At 50.1% G+C, this 14,746-nt stretch overlaps 3 protein-coding genes and 1 long non-coding RNA gene across 4 annotated transcripts; 2 read left to right on the top strand and 2 right to left on the bottom strand.

Moving 5' to 3' along the window:
- The first annotated feature begins 1,095 nt into the window (after nt 1–1,095).
- LOC146237314 (tumor necrosis factor ligand superfamily member 14-like) lies at nt 1,096–3,839 on the top strand. The gene is made up of 6 exons (XM_084685236.1): nt 1,096–1,413; nt 2,173–2,202; nt 2,376–2,409; nt 2,532–2,606; nt 2,818–3,037; nt 3,319–3,839. Exons 1-6 carry the CDS (start codon nt 1,231–1,233, stop codon nt 3,491–3,493), a joined length of 717 nt encoding a protein of 238 aa, XP_084541362.1. The 5' UTR covers nt 1,096–1,230; the 3' UTR covers nt 3,494–3,839.
- On the bottom strand, nt 2,462–5,026 carry LOC146237313 (uncharacterized). Its single transcript, XR_014740563.1, has 3 exons — nt 4,882–5,026; nt 2,756–2,909; nt 2,462–2,599 (listed from the first exon to the last, which is right to left on the bottom strand). It is a non-coding gene; the product is annotated as an uncharacterized LOC146237313 (long non-coding RNA).
- Nucleotides 5,027–5,118: 92 nt separating this feature from the next.
- On the bottom strand, nt 5,119–7,379 carry LOC146237312 (uncharacterized). Its single transcript, XM_084685261.1, has 3 exons — nt 6,918–7,379; nt 6,647–6,680; nt 5,119–6,366 (listed from the first exon to the last, which is right to left on the bottom strand). The coding sequence occupies exons 1-3, from the start codon at nt 7,131–7,133 to the stop codon at nt 5,978–5,980; spliced, it is 639 nt and encodes a 212-aa protein (XP_084541387.1). The 5' UTR covers nt 7,134–7,379; the 3' UTR covers nt 5,119–5,977.
- A 2,341-nt stretch (nt 7,380–9,720) lies between these two features.
- LOC146237311 (phospholipid phosphatase 3-like) lies at nt 9,721–14,561 on the top strand. Its single transcript, XM_084685231.1, has 6 exons — nt 9,721–10,132; nt 11,820–11,977; nt 12,140–12,426; nt 12,555–12,612; nt 13,776–13,952; nt 14,039–14,561. Exons 1-6 carry the CDS (start codon nt 9,928–9,930, stop codon nt 14,132–14,134), a joined length of 981 nt encoding a protein of 326 aa, XP_084541357.1. The 5' UTR covers nt 9,721–9,927; the 3' UTR covers nt 14,135–14,561.
- The last annotated feature ends 185 nt before the right edge of the window (nt 14,562–14,746 follow it).

Raw genomic sequence — 14,746 nt, 5'->3', positions numbered from 1 at the left:
GCAACAGACGCTCAGTTTATCAGGATCTCCCGTCTCCCTCTTTCTCGCCTCTCTTTCCCTCTCTTTCTCTCCCTTTCTCATTTCTCTCACCTATACTACCTATACTGTTGTTTTGAACACTGTTGTGTGTACACATACACACACACATACACACCTGCAAACACATGTGCACACACACAGAATCTTGTCAGTAGTGTTGTCTGGCTTGGTTGTACATATTACCCACAATGCACCTGTCTTCTGTACTAGGCCTCTGTCTTCCTGTTCCCTTTATCGCTACTGCACACCACCCGGCTGCCACGGAAACCGCTGTGCCTGTGTGTGTGTATGTGTGCGTGTGTGTAAGTGGTCTGTTTATGTCTGAGTGTGTGTTTGGGAATTTGTGGGAGTGACTCAGGTAAACAGACATATTAGTGTGTTTTACAAATCTACGGACAGAGGAGAGACAGAGAGAATGTGGAAAGAGAGGGAGAAAGAAAGGAGAGAGAGAGGGAGGGAGAGAAGGGAGGGAGAGAGAGAGAGAGATAGAGGGAGGGGGGAGGGAGGGAGAGAGAGAAGGGAGACAGAGAGAGGGAGAGGGGAGAGATACATGGAAGGAGAAAAGGGAGACAGAGAGAGAGAGAGAAAGGAGACAGAGAGAGAGAGGAAGTGTCAACTAAAAGATGATAACCACATTCAGTCGCCTTTAAGGGCGTGTTCTGTTTGTACACACACACACACGTTGTATTTCCTCATTGCACATGCATGCATTGCAGAAGAACAAGCCTAGTGGATCACACACAGGGAGGAAAGCAAGAGCGCACGTTTCTTTGGGTCCTCTTCCAGAAGTCTCCTGGACGTTCTAGACGGTGGGTTCTGGAACCTTGGACCTTGCACTGATACCCAAGGCTTCCGGCGTCCGCTTGTGAGAACCCCGAGATCTGTTCTAGAACTGGACTGACTGGAACAAGACCTGCTCTGGTCTGTCTGGTCGGCTTCAGTCACTCAGTCTGTTCCAGAGACAAGAGCAGAGAGAGCTAGGGGGGAGGAGGGGGGCGAGAGAGGAGAGGTCAGGGAGGAGAGAGAAAGAGAGAGAAGGAGAGAGACAGAGAGAGAAGGGTAGAGACAGAGAGAGAAGGAGAGAGAAAGAGAGAGATAGAGAGAAGGAGACGGTGTAGGGAAGGTGTTCCTTCAGGAGGACTGGTTTGTCTGTCAGCACCTGGAGCAGGAAAGCCCAGCGGAGGGGCAAGGATGGAACCCTACCCCCAGGTGTTCGTAGTAGACAGCCAGGCCAGCATCGCCCCTCTGCCCAGCAGGCAGCATCGTCGCTGGGGAGGAATTTGTCAGAGGCTCCTTCCCCTGCTGGTGGGCCTGGCTCTCCTGGGCTTGGTCGTCCAATCTGGCTGTATATACTACCTGTACAAGAGGACAGAGGTGAGTGTGTGTGAGGGTGTCTGTGTGTGTGAGTGGGTGAGTGTGTATGTGTGTGAGGGGGGTTGTGTCTTTGTGACTGTGTGTGTGTGTGTGACTGTGTGTGGGGAGAGAGGAGGTGTGAAAGAGAGACGTGGAAGTGTGTGTGTACGTGTGTGTGAGAGATAGAGTGATCTGGAAGTAGTGTGAGGGAGAGAGAGATAGAGAGATGTGGAAGTGTGTGTGTGTGTGTGTGTGTGTGTGTGAGAGAGATAAAGATGTGGAACTGTGTGTGTATGTGTGTGTGAGAGAGAGAGATCTGGCAGTTTGTGTGTACGTGTGTGTGAGAGAGATCTGGAAGTGTGTAGGTGTGTGTGTGTGAGAGAGAGAGAGATAAAGATGTGGAAGTGTATGTGTGTGTGAGAGAGAGATGTGGAAGTGTGTGTGTGTGTGAGAGAGAGAGAGAGAGAGGGAGAGAGAGAGAAGAGAGAGAGAGAGAGAGAGAGAGAGAGAGATGTGGAAGTGTAGAGATGAAGAGTCCACATGGTCCTTCCCCTGATTCCTGGGACTTTCCTCTGCTTGTTTACGCACACACACACACACACACACACATACACATTTACTCACATACACACACCGATGACATCACACCCCCTTTCTATGACACCACTACCTCTTTCTCCTCTGACTGTCACATGTCGTTCAGTGAATAATCCCACTCTGGTCTCCCTCCATCCTCTCCCTCTCGGTTTCATGCTATGTTTCCTCTCTCCTTGTTTCCAGGCTCTGCAAAGGACACCTTTGCCCCATCAGGTATGTCGAGGAATGATGACTGTGTGTGTTTCTGAGTGAGTGTCTCTGTGTGTAGATTTGAATGTTCCTGATTTTACGTACAGGTGTGCGTGAGTGTTCTAGTGTGTGCTTTGATGTTTGTATTATATGTATTTGTGCGTGATACTCACACTCCCCCCCCCCCAACCTTTCAGGATGGTTCAGTCCTCAGCAGGTCAGGATCTAAAGGTAGGTAGACACCACTCACCACTGATAGGGGGGAAAGAAACTCATCAGGGTGCTCATGGCTTGTAACTTCTTCCGGGTTCGTCATGGTTCTTCCTGGTTCCTCCTGGTTCTTCCTGGCTCAGAGGCCAATGAGATCCCCACGTGGGAGAGGACACGCCCACCAGAGAGACAGCAGAAGGCCTCAGCACACCTGTTAGGTATGTTACTGTAGATTTTTTTGTGTTGGTTTGTTTGATTTTTTTCATTCTTTCTTTTTCACACAAACCCTTCTCTTTCCACTCTGCTCTTTTCCTCCCTTTTCCCCTCTTCCCACTTCCTTCTCACTCCACTATTCACCCTCTCTCACCTCTCTTCCCTGTTTTTCTCTACTTTCCTCTTCCCCCATCCTCTTCCGTCCTCCTCTCTCAGGATCCAATATGGTGTCTAAAGATGTAGTCCATTGGGACTCTGGCCCAGGAGGTGATGCCTACACTAAAGGCATGGATTACAAAGATGGCTACCTGGAGGTGAAAGAGAAAGGGTACTACTATGTGTACTCCAAAGTACACTTCCAGGAATGCTCCCTGTTCACGCACAAAGTCAAGAAGCTTCCCAGAGGTTACGATGATTCACAGGACCTCATGACATGGTCTGTCTGTCTGTCTACCTGTCTGTCTACCTGTCTGTCTACCTGTCTGTCTACCTGTCTGTCTGTCTGTATGTCTGTCTGTATGTCCGTCCACCTGTTTGTCTACCTGTCCGTCTACCTGTCTGTCTACCTGTCTGTCTGTATCTCTGTCTGTCTGTGTCTGTGTCTGTGTATGTGTTTGTGTGTGTGCGTGTCTGTCTGTCTGCATGTCTGTATATCCGTCTACCTGTCTGTCTGTGTGTGTCTGCCGGAATGTGTGATGTGTAATTCTTGTTTCCCAGGTTCTCGTGGTCTGGGGGTAAAAACAAGCCAAATTTGGACCAACTTTGCAACAGTTACCTGGGTGGTGTGTTTCACCTGTACACCGGCGACGCCATCTTTGTTACCGTGAGCAACGGGAGTTCACTTAAATGGGGACGCACCGACAACTACATGGGCGCTTTCATGATCCCTTAGATCTCTCTGTTTGTCTCTCTTTCGATCTATGTCCTTCTCTATCTTTCTGTCTATCTATTTTCTCTCTATTATCTCCCTCTCTCTCTCTCTCTCTCTCTCTCTCCCTCTCCCTCTCTCTCTCTCCCTCTCTCTCTCTCTCTCTCTCTCTCTCTCTCTCTCTCTCTCTCCCTCTCTCTCTCTCTCTCTCTCTCTCTCTCTCTCTCTCTCTCTCTCTCTCCCTCTCTCTCTCTCTCTCTCTCTCTCTCTCTCTCTCGATGTATCATGAGTTGATTACTGGCCAGATGTGATCGATTCTTCTGGTTCATTGAAGGTATCTGACATTCAGGTTGTCATAGTGATCCAGAGTTATTTCACCAAAAATAAACAGCTGTGCTCACTCTATGTCTTGTTGTCATGGTGATTGTTGCTGGCATAGTGCCACGAGGTGTTGTGTGTTAAAATGGTGCTCAGAGGATAGAAAATATGTTTTCTGTCACGTAGAGACGCCTGAGAGACACCACACACAGTAGAGACGCCTGAGAGACACCACACACAGTAGAGACGCCTGAGAGACACCACACACAGTAGAGACGCCTGAGAGACACCACACACAGTAGAGACGCCTGAGAGACACCACACACAGTAGAGACGCCTGAGAGACACCACACACAGTAGCAGTGTTGTTTGTGCTTATAAATCTGCAGCTCTCTTGCCACAGAGATGCACAGACGATGCAACTTATCTCAGAACACACACACACACACACACTGCACACACTGCACACACTGCACACACTGCACACACTGCACACACTGCACACACTACACACACACAGTAACCACAGGCATATACAAGTATTGGTGAGCGAGTGGAATGTGCCGTCTGCTGAGTCAGCTACAGTTTATGAAACCTTCCAGAAACCTGACACACTGATACATAAAGGCAGGAAGACAGACAGACAGACAGACAGACAGACAGGCAGACAGGCGGACAGACGGACAGACGGACGGACAGACGGACAGACAGACAGGCAGACAGGAAGACAGACAGACAGACAGACAGACAGACAGACAGACAGACAGACAGGCAGGCAGGCAGGCAGGCAGGAAGGCAGACAGGCAGGCAGGTCAACAGCGAGACAGAAAGATAGACAGACAGGTGGACAGACAGGTGGACAGACAGGTGAACAGAGAGACAGGTGGATTCATTTCCTCAGTATAAAATGATGGTCAGAGAACAGTGTGTGTTTGTGTGTGTGTGTTTGTTTGACGTGTGTGTGTGTGTTACTACACAATTATCAGCCAGTGTTCACGCAGGCACACACAGAAACACACACACTATACACAAAGATATATGTGCACAAGAGGAGAGGCAGAATGGTGTGTGTGTGTGTGTGTTGGCCTACTTACAGGTCCCTAAACCACGTAGGTTGAAGGTATGAAACAGGATGTGATCAAAGCCGATACAGGGAACTTCCCCCCCCCACACACACACACACTCATAGACACACACTATCCTGCCTTTCCTCTTCACACACACAAACACCCACACACATACACGGGTACACACACTGACAGCTTGCACTAGCACACTCACACTAACAAATGAGTGGATTTTGGATATCATGTTATTCTTTATTGTCCTGTTCAACATTTCAGGACAGCAATGACACCGAGGGCTGTGTCACAAACACACCATGTCACAAACACACCGTGTCACAAACACACCGTGTCACTCCTGCAACGCCATTGGTCCACGGGACCAGAACGTTCCATTTTCGCCATGACAACTGTGGTATTTTATTTCTCACTCAGTGAGAATTGATTTCGGACACTCCTCTCCCTCTCCTTTAGAGAAAGGAAGAGAGGAAGAGGTAGAGAGAGCAAAAGAAAGAAAAAACAAACAAAACATAAGAAATAGGGAAGAGAGATGCGTGACCAGTACCTGCATCTGGTACAAACATGAGGTACACTTGATTTGTGGCATTTCTGGCATGCCCAAGGTGCAGCTTGGGAACAGCTTTGTGGCGGAGCTAAATAAACACATCCCACCCATCTGGCTTCAGAGTGCACTGATATTATAGAGTAGTGATCCCTACATTCGTTATAAAACTTACACCACAATTACATTCTTACAGCCAACTTAAATACAAAAATATAAATACAACATTATTTTAAGTACATAAATACACCATGAAACCATATAAATACAATTGGAAAAATAACATAAATATAAGTGGGTTTTGACATTGTCTCTGTGGCCATGTCCTTCATGGGGTGGAAAGGTCAAAGTGCACACACAGTGCATTGTGGGATTTGCAGTCTCTCTGGAGTTCATTAGTCAGACTGAGGATCAGCTCAATATTGAGTTCATTCGATTTACACACCCTGGTCTCTTTCACTAGGAGTGTCAGGGTGAAAGACACACAGTTCCCCTCATCTACACCTAGCAAGTGTGACCAGGTGAACTTAATCAAGTGCACCTTAACTTGCACCTGGTTCTGATTCAGTCCACCAGGAAGATCCCCAATCCGGAATGATTCTTGTCCAGCTGCCAAAACTTTGCCCCCTGCTCCGGAACCGTCATCTGGGCAACCAACCGACTGCCTGCTTCCATCTGGGTCACCACCCAGCACTTCCTGGTTATCGGCGTCGACTCCTCCCACTCCGGAAGCTCCACCCGGCAGGTGAGGTGCTCGCCCACGGTGACGGTCAGGTGACCACGGGGACAACTTGCCGTGCAGGTGAGGTGCAGGTCCAGGTACAGGAAGTAGGAGGAGCTCCTGGTGAGCCCGAGAATGTTCTGGGCCATGTTGTAGACGTAGATGGAGCCCACAGAGGAACCGGTGCCGTAGGCTACAGGAGACAATGCCAGCGTGCTGTTCTGTGGTATGCCTGAAGGAGGAGACAAACCACACAGGTCAGTGCATCAGAAACCCATTATCAATAGTGGTGATTTATCTGTGTTATCGTTGCAATATTGGAGGGAGAGAGAAATAGAAAGAGAGACACCACAGAGAGAGAGAGATAGAGAGAGAGAGAGAGAGAGAGAGAGAGAGAGAGAGAGAGAGAGAGAGAGAGAAAGAAAGAAAGAAAGAAAGAAAGAAAGAAAGAAAGAAAGAAAGAAAGAAAGAAAGAGTGACAGACAGACAGACAGACAGACAGACAGACTTACTGGTGGAGGCTCTGAGGTAGGCAAAGTTCTGCATCTGGAGAAAACCAAGGAGAGAGAGGATACTGGTTAGATCAGGCAGTGAACAGGCCATTCTCTCTCTCTCTCTCTCTCTCTCTCTCTCTCTCTCTCTCTCTCTGGCTTTTACATGGGATTTATTTAGCAGTTGCTTGTATCCAGACACACACACACATCCACACCCACATCCACACACACATCCACACACACGCATACACACACACACACACATGCTAGAAACCCAAGATGCTCTCACCTTGTATACGGTTGAACCGGAGTCACGTTTCGAGAACGGTTGCACGTTAACACTTGGCCTTGATTTCACGCTCAACCGCAACTCGGAGATGGCCATCGTTCCAAGTCCAGCCACGGCCACGACCGCGAGGAAAAGGGAGATAACCGACACGACCAGGAACACATCCAGGCACCTGACGCGAGGTCTCGCGCTGTTTTTCAGGGATTCTACGTCCATCTCGTTGCCGATCCGAAGGCCGGTAGTCTCTGTGAGCGCGAACAGCGGGCTGCAGAGAGAGGCGTGCTGCTTTCGGATATCCAGACTGGTCCAAATGTGCACCGGGAAGACCCAACTCGTAACGGGGATGATCAATCCAATATTGAACCGGGATTAAGCAATATTTCGCTATTGTCCAAAATATTGTTTATGAGTCTTCTCTGTCTCCATCAGTACGATTTTATTAAACAACCGCAGGTTTATAGTCTCTCCTGTTGTATCACACGCGCCACACCCCTGCGTGCTTGAGTGATCTGTTGCCTCTATCCATTGCTGAAGTTTTATACTCGAGCCGGAGAGGAAAAACACGGAAGTCATGGGTTTCCCGTACCTCCCTCCGCTCCACTACACGATCGAGCAGAAGTAACAAGCGCCGCGAACCGAGAGCAGGCGCGTAAGAGCGAGACTTTCCACAGATTCTCGTTGCGCAAGCCAGTCGAAGCCCAGCGTGGTAGGAAACGAAAGACAAGGGTATTCACCGTACCCGGGCCAACGGTCCCGTTCCCCTACCCCCGCAATGACTCCGGAACAGTTCCATTACACAGTGGTACGCTCCTGTCCCGGGTCATTAGTGGACTTCTCAAGCCTCTGGTTCCAAACGGTATATATATAATGTCATATTCGTTAACCGTTTAACCAGATTGCTGGGTAGAACGGCTACAGGGGAGCGGATCTTTCAACGAACACATCCTCTTTAAGAAGTCAAAATACCAAAGCTCAAAACAGTTACATTCCTTTGGAACTATTTTTTTCTGCGTGTATTTATGTGTGTATTTGTATGTGTGTGTTTGTATATATGTGTGTGTGTGTATGGATGTGTACGTGTGGGTTACTGTACAAACCACATCATGACATCACATAGAATAAATTGGTCCCAGAGATTCACTTCTCTAGGTAAATGTACCTGTGATCATGCAAGCCACACCCACTGGCCTGCTGGGCAGCCAATCACATGGTGTGCTGCAGTGACAGGCTGCTAGAAAGCATGCAGGGGAACTCCCTCTTTGGACAAGCATCTGTGGAGAGGAGGGAGGGAGGGGGGGAGGGAGGGAAGCCCAGGTGGCCTGTTGCTTACAGGAACTTCTGTGGCTCTGTTTAGGACATGTGTCACAAATGCCAGTATTAACTGTAGTTTCCCCTGTGACCACACTAACACACACACAACTTCCCTTTTACAGTTGAACAGCAAAATGAAGCTTTTAGGCACCTCGTCCAGGGGAGGGAAGGGGAGAGGTGAAGGGAGGGGAGGGAAGAGGAGGGGGGAAGGGTGAGGGAGGGGAAGAGAGGGGACAGGAAGGGTGAGGGGATTAGGAGATGGAATGGGAGAGGGTCATGGAGGATCACCTTTTAGGAACTTCACTAAAATATGCTGAGTGAGTCTTCTTTCCAGGACCACTAAATACTTCACACCCCCTCCCTCCCCCCTCCCTCCCCCACAATGACATCTATCACATGACAGGACTTTCTCTGGCTACAGTATGTGACGTAGTGGCTACTCTGACAAAATCACACAGTGATATTTCTGGGCTTTCTCTCACAATATGGAGAACTACCTGCTCTTGGTTTCTCTTACTGTTTTACTCTCTGTTTTTCTCTCTCTCTCCCTTTCACTCTCTCTCTCCCTTTCACTCTCTCTCTCTCTCTCTCTCTCTCTCTCTCTCTCTCTCTCTCTCTCTCAGGTCAGTTACGAAACAGTTTAGAAAAGGCTTTATTGACATAAAGTAAATTTGCAAATGTTTACAAAGCAGCAATAAATTATAATGAGAACAATGATAGTAATACAGAGAGGAGGAGAACTGTTTAGCAAACATTTAGTTAGACGACAATAATAATAATAATAATGACGATAATACTGCTAATAATAATATTCTTCTATTTCTTTCATCTCTGTTTAACTCTCTCTGAAAGAGAAATATATTTATAAGTTTCAGGTGAGTTTGCGTGTGCTGCCCTTATCACACAAACACATACAAACATGCACACACACACTCACTTTGTTAGACATAGTTATACGCATAGACATACGTGCCTATAGACGTCTCCTTCCTCACCGCTTATCCTTCGTCAGACGTCACACGTCACATTTTTGACGCAGCATGAATCAAACGGTGATCACGCTGTCCTGTCACACACTGACCTAATATCCTTCCGCTGCTGGAAATTATTGGCCTGTATGCGCTAGGATAACTTACACACACACGAGCAAACTGACAAATTCACGAAGGTTTTTTTCCAAAATGTATAACGTAAATGCGTTATTGTTTAATTCTCTATACAGCCTCCTCACCCTTCTTCCATCACTCTCACCCTCTCTCCTTCACCCGCTTTCTCTCTCTCTCTCTCTCTCTCTCTCTCTCTCTCTCTCTCTCTCTCTCTCTCTCTCTCTCTCTCTCTCTCTCTCTCTCTCTGTCTTTCCCTCCCTCTCTCTCTCTCTCTCTCTCTCTCTCTCTCTCTCTCTCTCTCTCTCTCTCTCTCTCTCTCACTCTCTCTCGGTGTGAGGAGAGGTTTAAGCATCCTCCATGAACGTTTTGTGACTTCAGCGAGAGTTTTACGCTACAGTTAGCTGGGCGCGTTTCAGGTTGAGTTGTAAATAGGAAAAAAAACTAAATCAAATCGAACTTCTACGTTGTAAGCTCAGGTCAGTTGTCAGCACAGAGGACGTTTAACGGAACAACGGTCAACGCATGAATCGAGATATGCAAGTTGGATTTTTACTCAGTTCACAAGTTGTTTGAGAACAAATATATCTACGACGATGTTTGACAAATCCGTGCACCAAAATTCCAATAGTCCAATCCTTCACCCGGACCTGAACTTAAAACTACCGGATAACGGGTGCAACCGGACAGCCGGTAGGCCAGGGAAAGACACCTGTACCGGACAGAAACACATTGAGATCACGGGACCCTCGCTGAAAAGAAAACTTTTGATCGGTGTGGATCTTTTCTGCTTGTTTCTGGGTAAATCTTTCTGTCTAATTGAAGATTTTCTGTTTTCTTTTCGTTGGTTAGTAGGTCACTAGTGCATTTATTTGTGATAATAATGGTCTGATAATGGATAATAGATGTGTGTGTGTGTGTGGTGTGTGTTTGTGCGTGCGTGTAGTGTGTGTGTGTGTGTGTGGTGTGTGTGTGTGTGTGGTGTGTGTGTAATTAGAGACAGACCGAGACAGGGCTAGCTCTGGTTCTGGCCTCCTGCCACAATTGGGCTTTGTCTTCTGGGAGAGCATGCACACACACACACACACACACAGACACACACACACACACACACACACGCATAGAGACACACACACACATAGAGACACACACACACACATAGAGACACGCACGCCCCACCACACACATTTTCAGTTCCTAATTATGATCACATTTGAATTTGCTTCCCATGTGTTTTGATGTAGAACTGTTGACCCCTAAAGTCTGTTCCCAAATCAGTCTTAGCCAGGGTCTACAGTCTGCAGCATGATGATCCTGCCACAGGTCAGTCTGATCCCAGAACAGCTGCTAGGTCTGAACTGGTCTCAGTAGAGGCGGGTTACGACCCTCGCATTCCTCCTGATGATGAACTAGCTCGCTTCTTTCTCTAGAGAAACTGCCCCTTGCCCTCTCTCTCTTTTTCTGTCTCTCTCTCTTCTCCTGTACCACAGTAACAGTAATCCTCCCTTTGAGACTATGAGAAGAATATTCAGTTATCTCTCCTTCTTCTTTCTCATCTTGTGTTCACTTTCCATCCTCCCCTCCCTTCTCTTCTACCCCCTCCCCTCCCCTCCCATCCCCTCCCCTCCCCTCCCCTCCCCTCCCCTCCCCTCCCCTCCCCTCCCCTCCCCTCCCCTCCCCTCCCCTCCCCTCCCCTCCCCTCCCCCTCCCCTCCCCTCCCCTCCCCTCCCCTCCCTCCTCCCTTCTCTTCTACCCCCTCCCCTCCCCTCCCCTCCCCTCCCCTCCCCTCCCCTCCCCTCCCCTCCCCTCCCCTCCCCTCCCCTCCCCTCCCCTCCCCTCCCCTCCCTTCTCTTCTACCCCCTCCCTTTCCCTCTCCTGCCCTCCTCTCCTCCTCCCCTCCTGCCCTCCTCCTCCCCTCCTCCTCTCCTCCTCCCCTCCTGCCCTCCTCCTCCCCTCCTCTCCTCCTCTCCTCCTCTCCTCCTGCCCTCCTCCTGCCCTCCTCCTCCTCCCCTCCTCCTCCCCTCCTCCTCCTCCTCCCCTCCTCCTCCTCCTCCTCCCCTCCTCCTCCCCTCCTCCTCCTCCTCCCCTCCTCCTCCTCCCCTCCTCCTCCTCCTCCCCTCCTGCCCTCCTCCTCCCCTCCCCTCCTCCTCCTCCTCCCCTCCTCCTCCTCCTCCCCTCCCGCCCTCCTCCTGCCCTCCTCTCCTCCTCCCCTCCCCTCCCCTCCTCTCCTCCTCCTCCCCTCCTCCTGCCCTCCTCTCCTCCTCTCCTCTCCTCCTCCCCTCCTCCCCTCCTGCCCTCCTCCTCTCCTCCTCCCCTCCTCCTCCTCCCCTCCTCCCCTCCTGCCCTCCTCCTCTCCTCCTGCCCTCCTCTCCTCCTCCCCTCCTGCCCTCCTCCTCCCCTCCTGCCCTCCTCTCCTCCTCCCCTCCTGCCCTCCTCCTCCCCTCCTGCCCTCCTCCTCTCCTCCCCTCCTCCTCCTCCTCCCCTCCAGCCTCTATCCCGTTCTTCCTGTGTGAGCTGAAGGTGGTGGGGCCGTACAGGCGTGGAGTGGTCTGTGGAGACGTCTCTCTAGGCTTCCCCTACCTCCCCCATGAGGCCGTCCCAGATGAGCTGCTCATCTCTGCCGGCCTCCTCATCACCGGCCTCACTGTGAGCTCTTCTTCATCACTACTGTCATGTCTACCCTCCTCTTCATCATCACCGGCCTCACTGTGAGCTCCTCTTCATCACTACCCTCCTCTTCATCACTACCCTCCTCTTCAACATCACCCTCCTCCTCCCTCTCCCTCTCTCCTCCTCTCTCTCTCTCAGATCTCTGTGGGCGAGTGTTACCGGGTGCGTTACCATGGCGCCAGCTCCAAGTCCTTTGTGGGGAACCTGTATGTCTCCTGCCTGTACAAGGAGCTGGGAAGCTTCCTGTTTGGCTGCAGCGTCGGCCAATCGCTGACCAACATGGCCAAGCTCAGCGTGGGGCGGCTGCGACCTCACTTCCTGTCTGTGTGCGGAGTCACGTATGCTTCGCTCAACTGCACGCCAGGAAGATACGTCACTACGGTGATCTGCAGGCAGCCTGACAACCGCCTGGTGGAGGAGGCCAGGTGTGTGTGTGTGTGTGTGTGTTGGTACTCACTGCCAGGTACAGCATGGTGTGTTTGAAGGGGGGGGGGGTTGTGTGTGAGTGAGTGTGTGTGTGTTCGGTTTCTAAATGTTTGTTTGGTCTGTTCAGGAAGTCCTTCTTCTCTGGCCACGCCTCATTTGCAATGTTCACCATGCTGTACCTAGCAGTGAGTACCACCATACACACCATGCTGTACCTAGCAGTGAGTACCACCATACACACCATGCTGTACCTAGCAGTGAGTACCACCATACACACCATGCTGTACCTAGCAGTGAGTACCACCATACACACCATGCTGTACCTAGCAGTGAGTACCACCATACACACCATGCTGTACCTAGCAGTGAGTACCACCATACACACCATGCTGTACCTAGCAGTGAGTACCACCATACACACTATGCTGTACCTAGCAGTAAGTGAGTACCACCATACACACCATGCTGTACCTAGCAGTGAGTACCACCATACACACCATGCTGTACCTAGCAGTGAGTACCACCATACACACCATGCTGTACCTAGCAGTGAGTACCACCATACACACCATGCTGTACCTAGCAGTGAGTACCACCATACACACCATGCTGTACCTAGCAGTGAGTACCACCATACACACCATGCTGTACCTAGCAGTGAGTACCACCATACACACCATGCTGTACCTAGCAGTGAGTACCACCATACACACCTACACACCACAGATAAATAGAAACAGGAGAGGCAGAGAGAGATGGAGAGAGAGAGGGGGGGTGTAGAAGGAGAAAGGGTGTGAGGTGAGAGAGAGAGAGAGAGATAGAGAGAGAGGGAGAGAGAGAGAGATAGAGAGAGAGGGAGAGAGAGAGAGAGAGAGAAAGGAGAAGTGGTGCAGACAGAGAAGTGTTTGTTCCAGTCTGACAGAGGAGGACCTGACCTCCCTGCACAACCCAGCTCTATTGTGTGGCTGTGGACGTGTGTGTGTGTGTGTATGCCTGTGTGGGTGTGTGGGTGTGTGTGTGTGTGTATGTGTTCTCTCCTCCAGTGTAATCCACAATATGCTTACATGGACAGTTTGAGAAAAGAGAAGATCTGTCCTGGTCAAAACCAAGAGGTCAGCATTTCTTTCCTCCACCTTCCACTGTCTCTCTCTCCTTTCCAGTAGAGCTGTAAAGAAAGAGGACATGAGAAAAACAAGGGAGAGGAGAGGAGGAGTGGAGGGCGAAGGGAGAGGAGGAGTGGAGGGCGAAGGGAGAGAGAGAGGAGGAGTGGAGGATGAGAGGGATAAGGAGAAAGTCAAATATAAACCCTCGTTTTTTTTCATTCCCCTGCTACTCCCCCCCTCCCCAGTTCTACCTGCAGGCACGGTGGGCGTGGCCAGGCGTCAGGTTGCTCCGCCCCCTCTTGCAGTGCTTCCTGGTGCTGGTGGCGTTCTACACGGGCCTCACGAGGGTCTCAGATCACCGGCACCACCCCTCCGACGTCCTGGCCGGCCTCCTGCTGGGAGCTCTCACTGCATACTGGGTGGTGAGGGAGTGTGTGTTTGTGTATATGTGTGTGCATATGTGTGTGTGTGCGTGTGTGTCTGACCAGTGTATTTTCTTCTGTTCCAGGCCTTCCACATCTCGTCTATGTTTAAAAGCGTCGGCCCCCCCTCCCCTCTCCCCCTGGACAGACCACTCGCACACACACCCCACACCATCTGCTAGTCACACATCTGTGTGTGTGTGTGTGTGGAGTTAGTGTGTGTGTTGAGTTAGTGTGTGTGGAGTTAGTGTGTGTGTTGAGTTAGTGTGTATGTGAGTCTGTTCAGACAGAAGAATGTCGCATCATTTCCTGTCCCAGACCTCAGCTTTTCAGACAGAACAAACCAATCAACCACTTACTTCACCGAGGATTGTTCCACTACATTGATGCCTTGTACTGTGTGTGTTCTCTCTCTTCCTCTCTCTCTTTTCCTCCCTCTCTCTCTCTCTTCCTCTCTCTCTTTTCCTCCCTCTCTCTCTCTTCCTCTCTCTCTCTTCCTCTCTCTCTTTTCCTCCCTCCCTCTCTCTTCCTCTCTCTCTCTTCCTCCCTCTCTCTTCCTCCCTCTCTCTTCTTCCCCGATGTGAATAAACTGATGTTTTGTGACCAGGAGTGCTTAGAAAGTTATCTTGTTTTAAACCAGGTGAAGATCAAGAAAACACACTGTTGCCATGCAATACTGTTGCTATGCCATTCCTCAGTTGAACTTGTGTTCCTATCGCCAACTTAACTTACCATACCATGCAGACACACACACACACACACAGCACACATACTACAGACACATTAACACACAC

Source organism: Hypomesus nipponensis, chromosome 21 (genome assembly GCF_054491055.1).
Source record: "Hypomesus nipponensis isolate SF chromosome 21, ASM5449105v1, whole genome shotgun sequence".
NCBI classification, from domain to species: domain Eukaryota; kingdom Metazoa; phylum Chordata; class Actinopteri; order Osmeriformes; family Osmeridae; genus Hypomesus; species Hypomesus nipponensis.
Note: the sequence above shows the minus strand (reverse complement) of the source record. Positions and strands in the feature narration are given on the sequence as shown.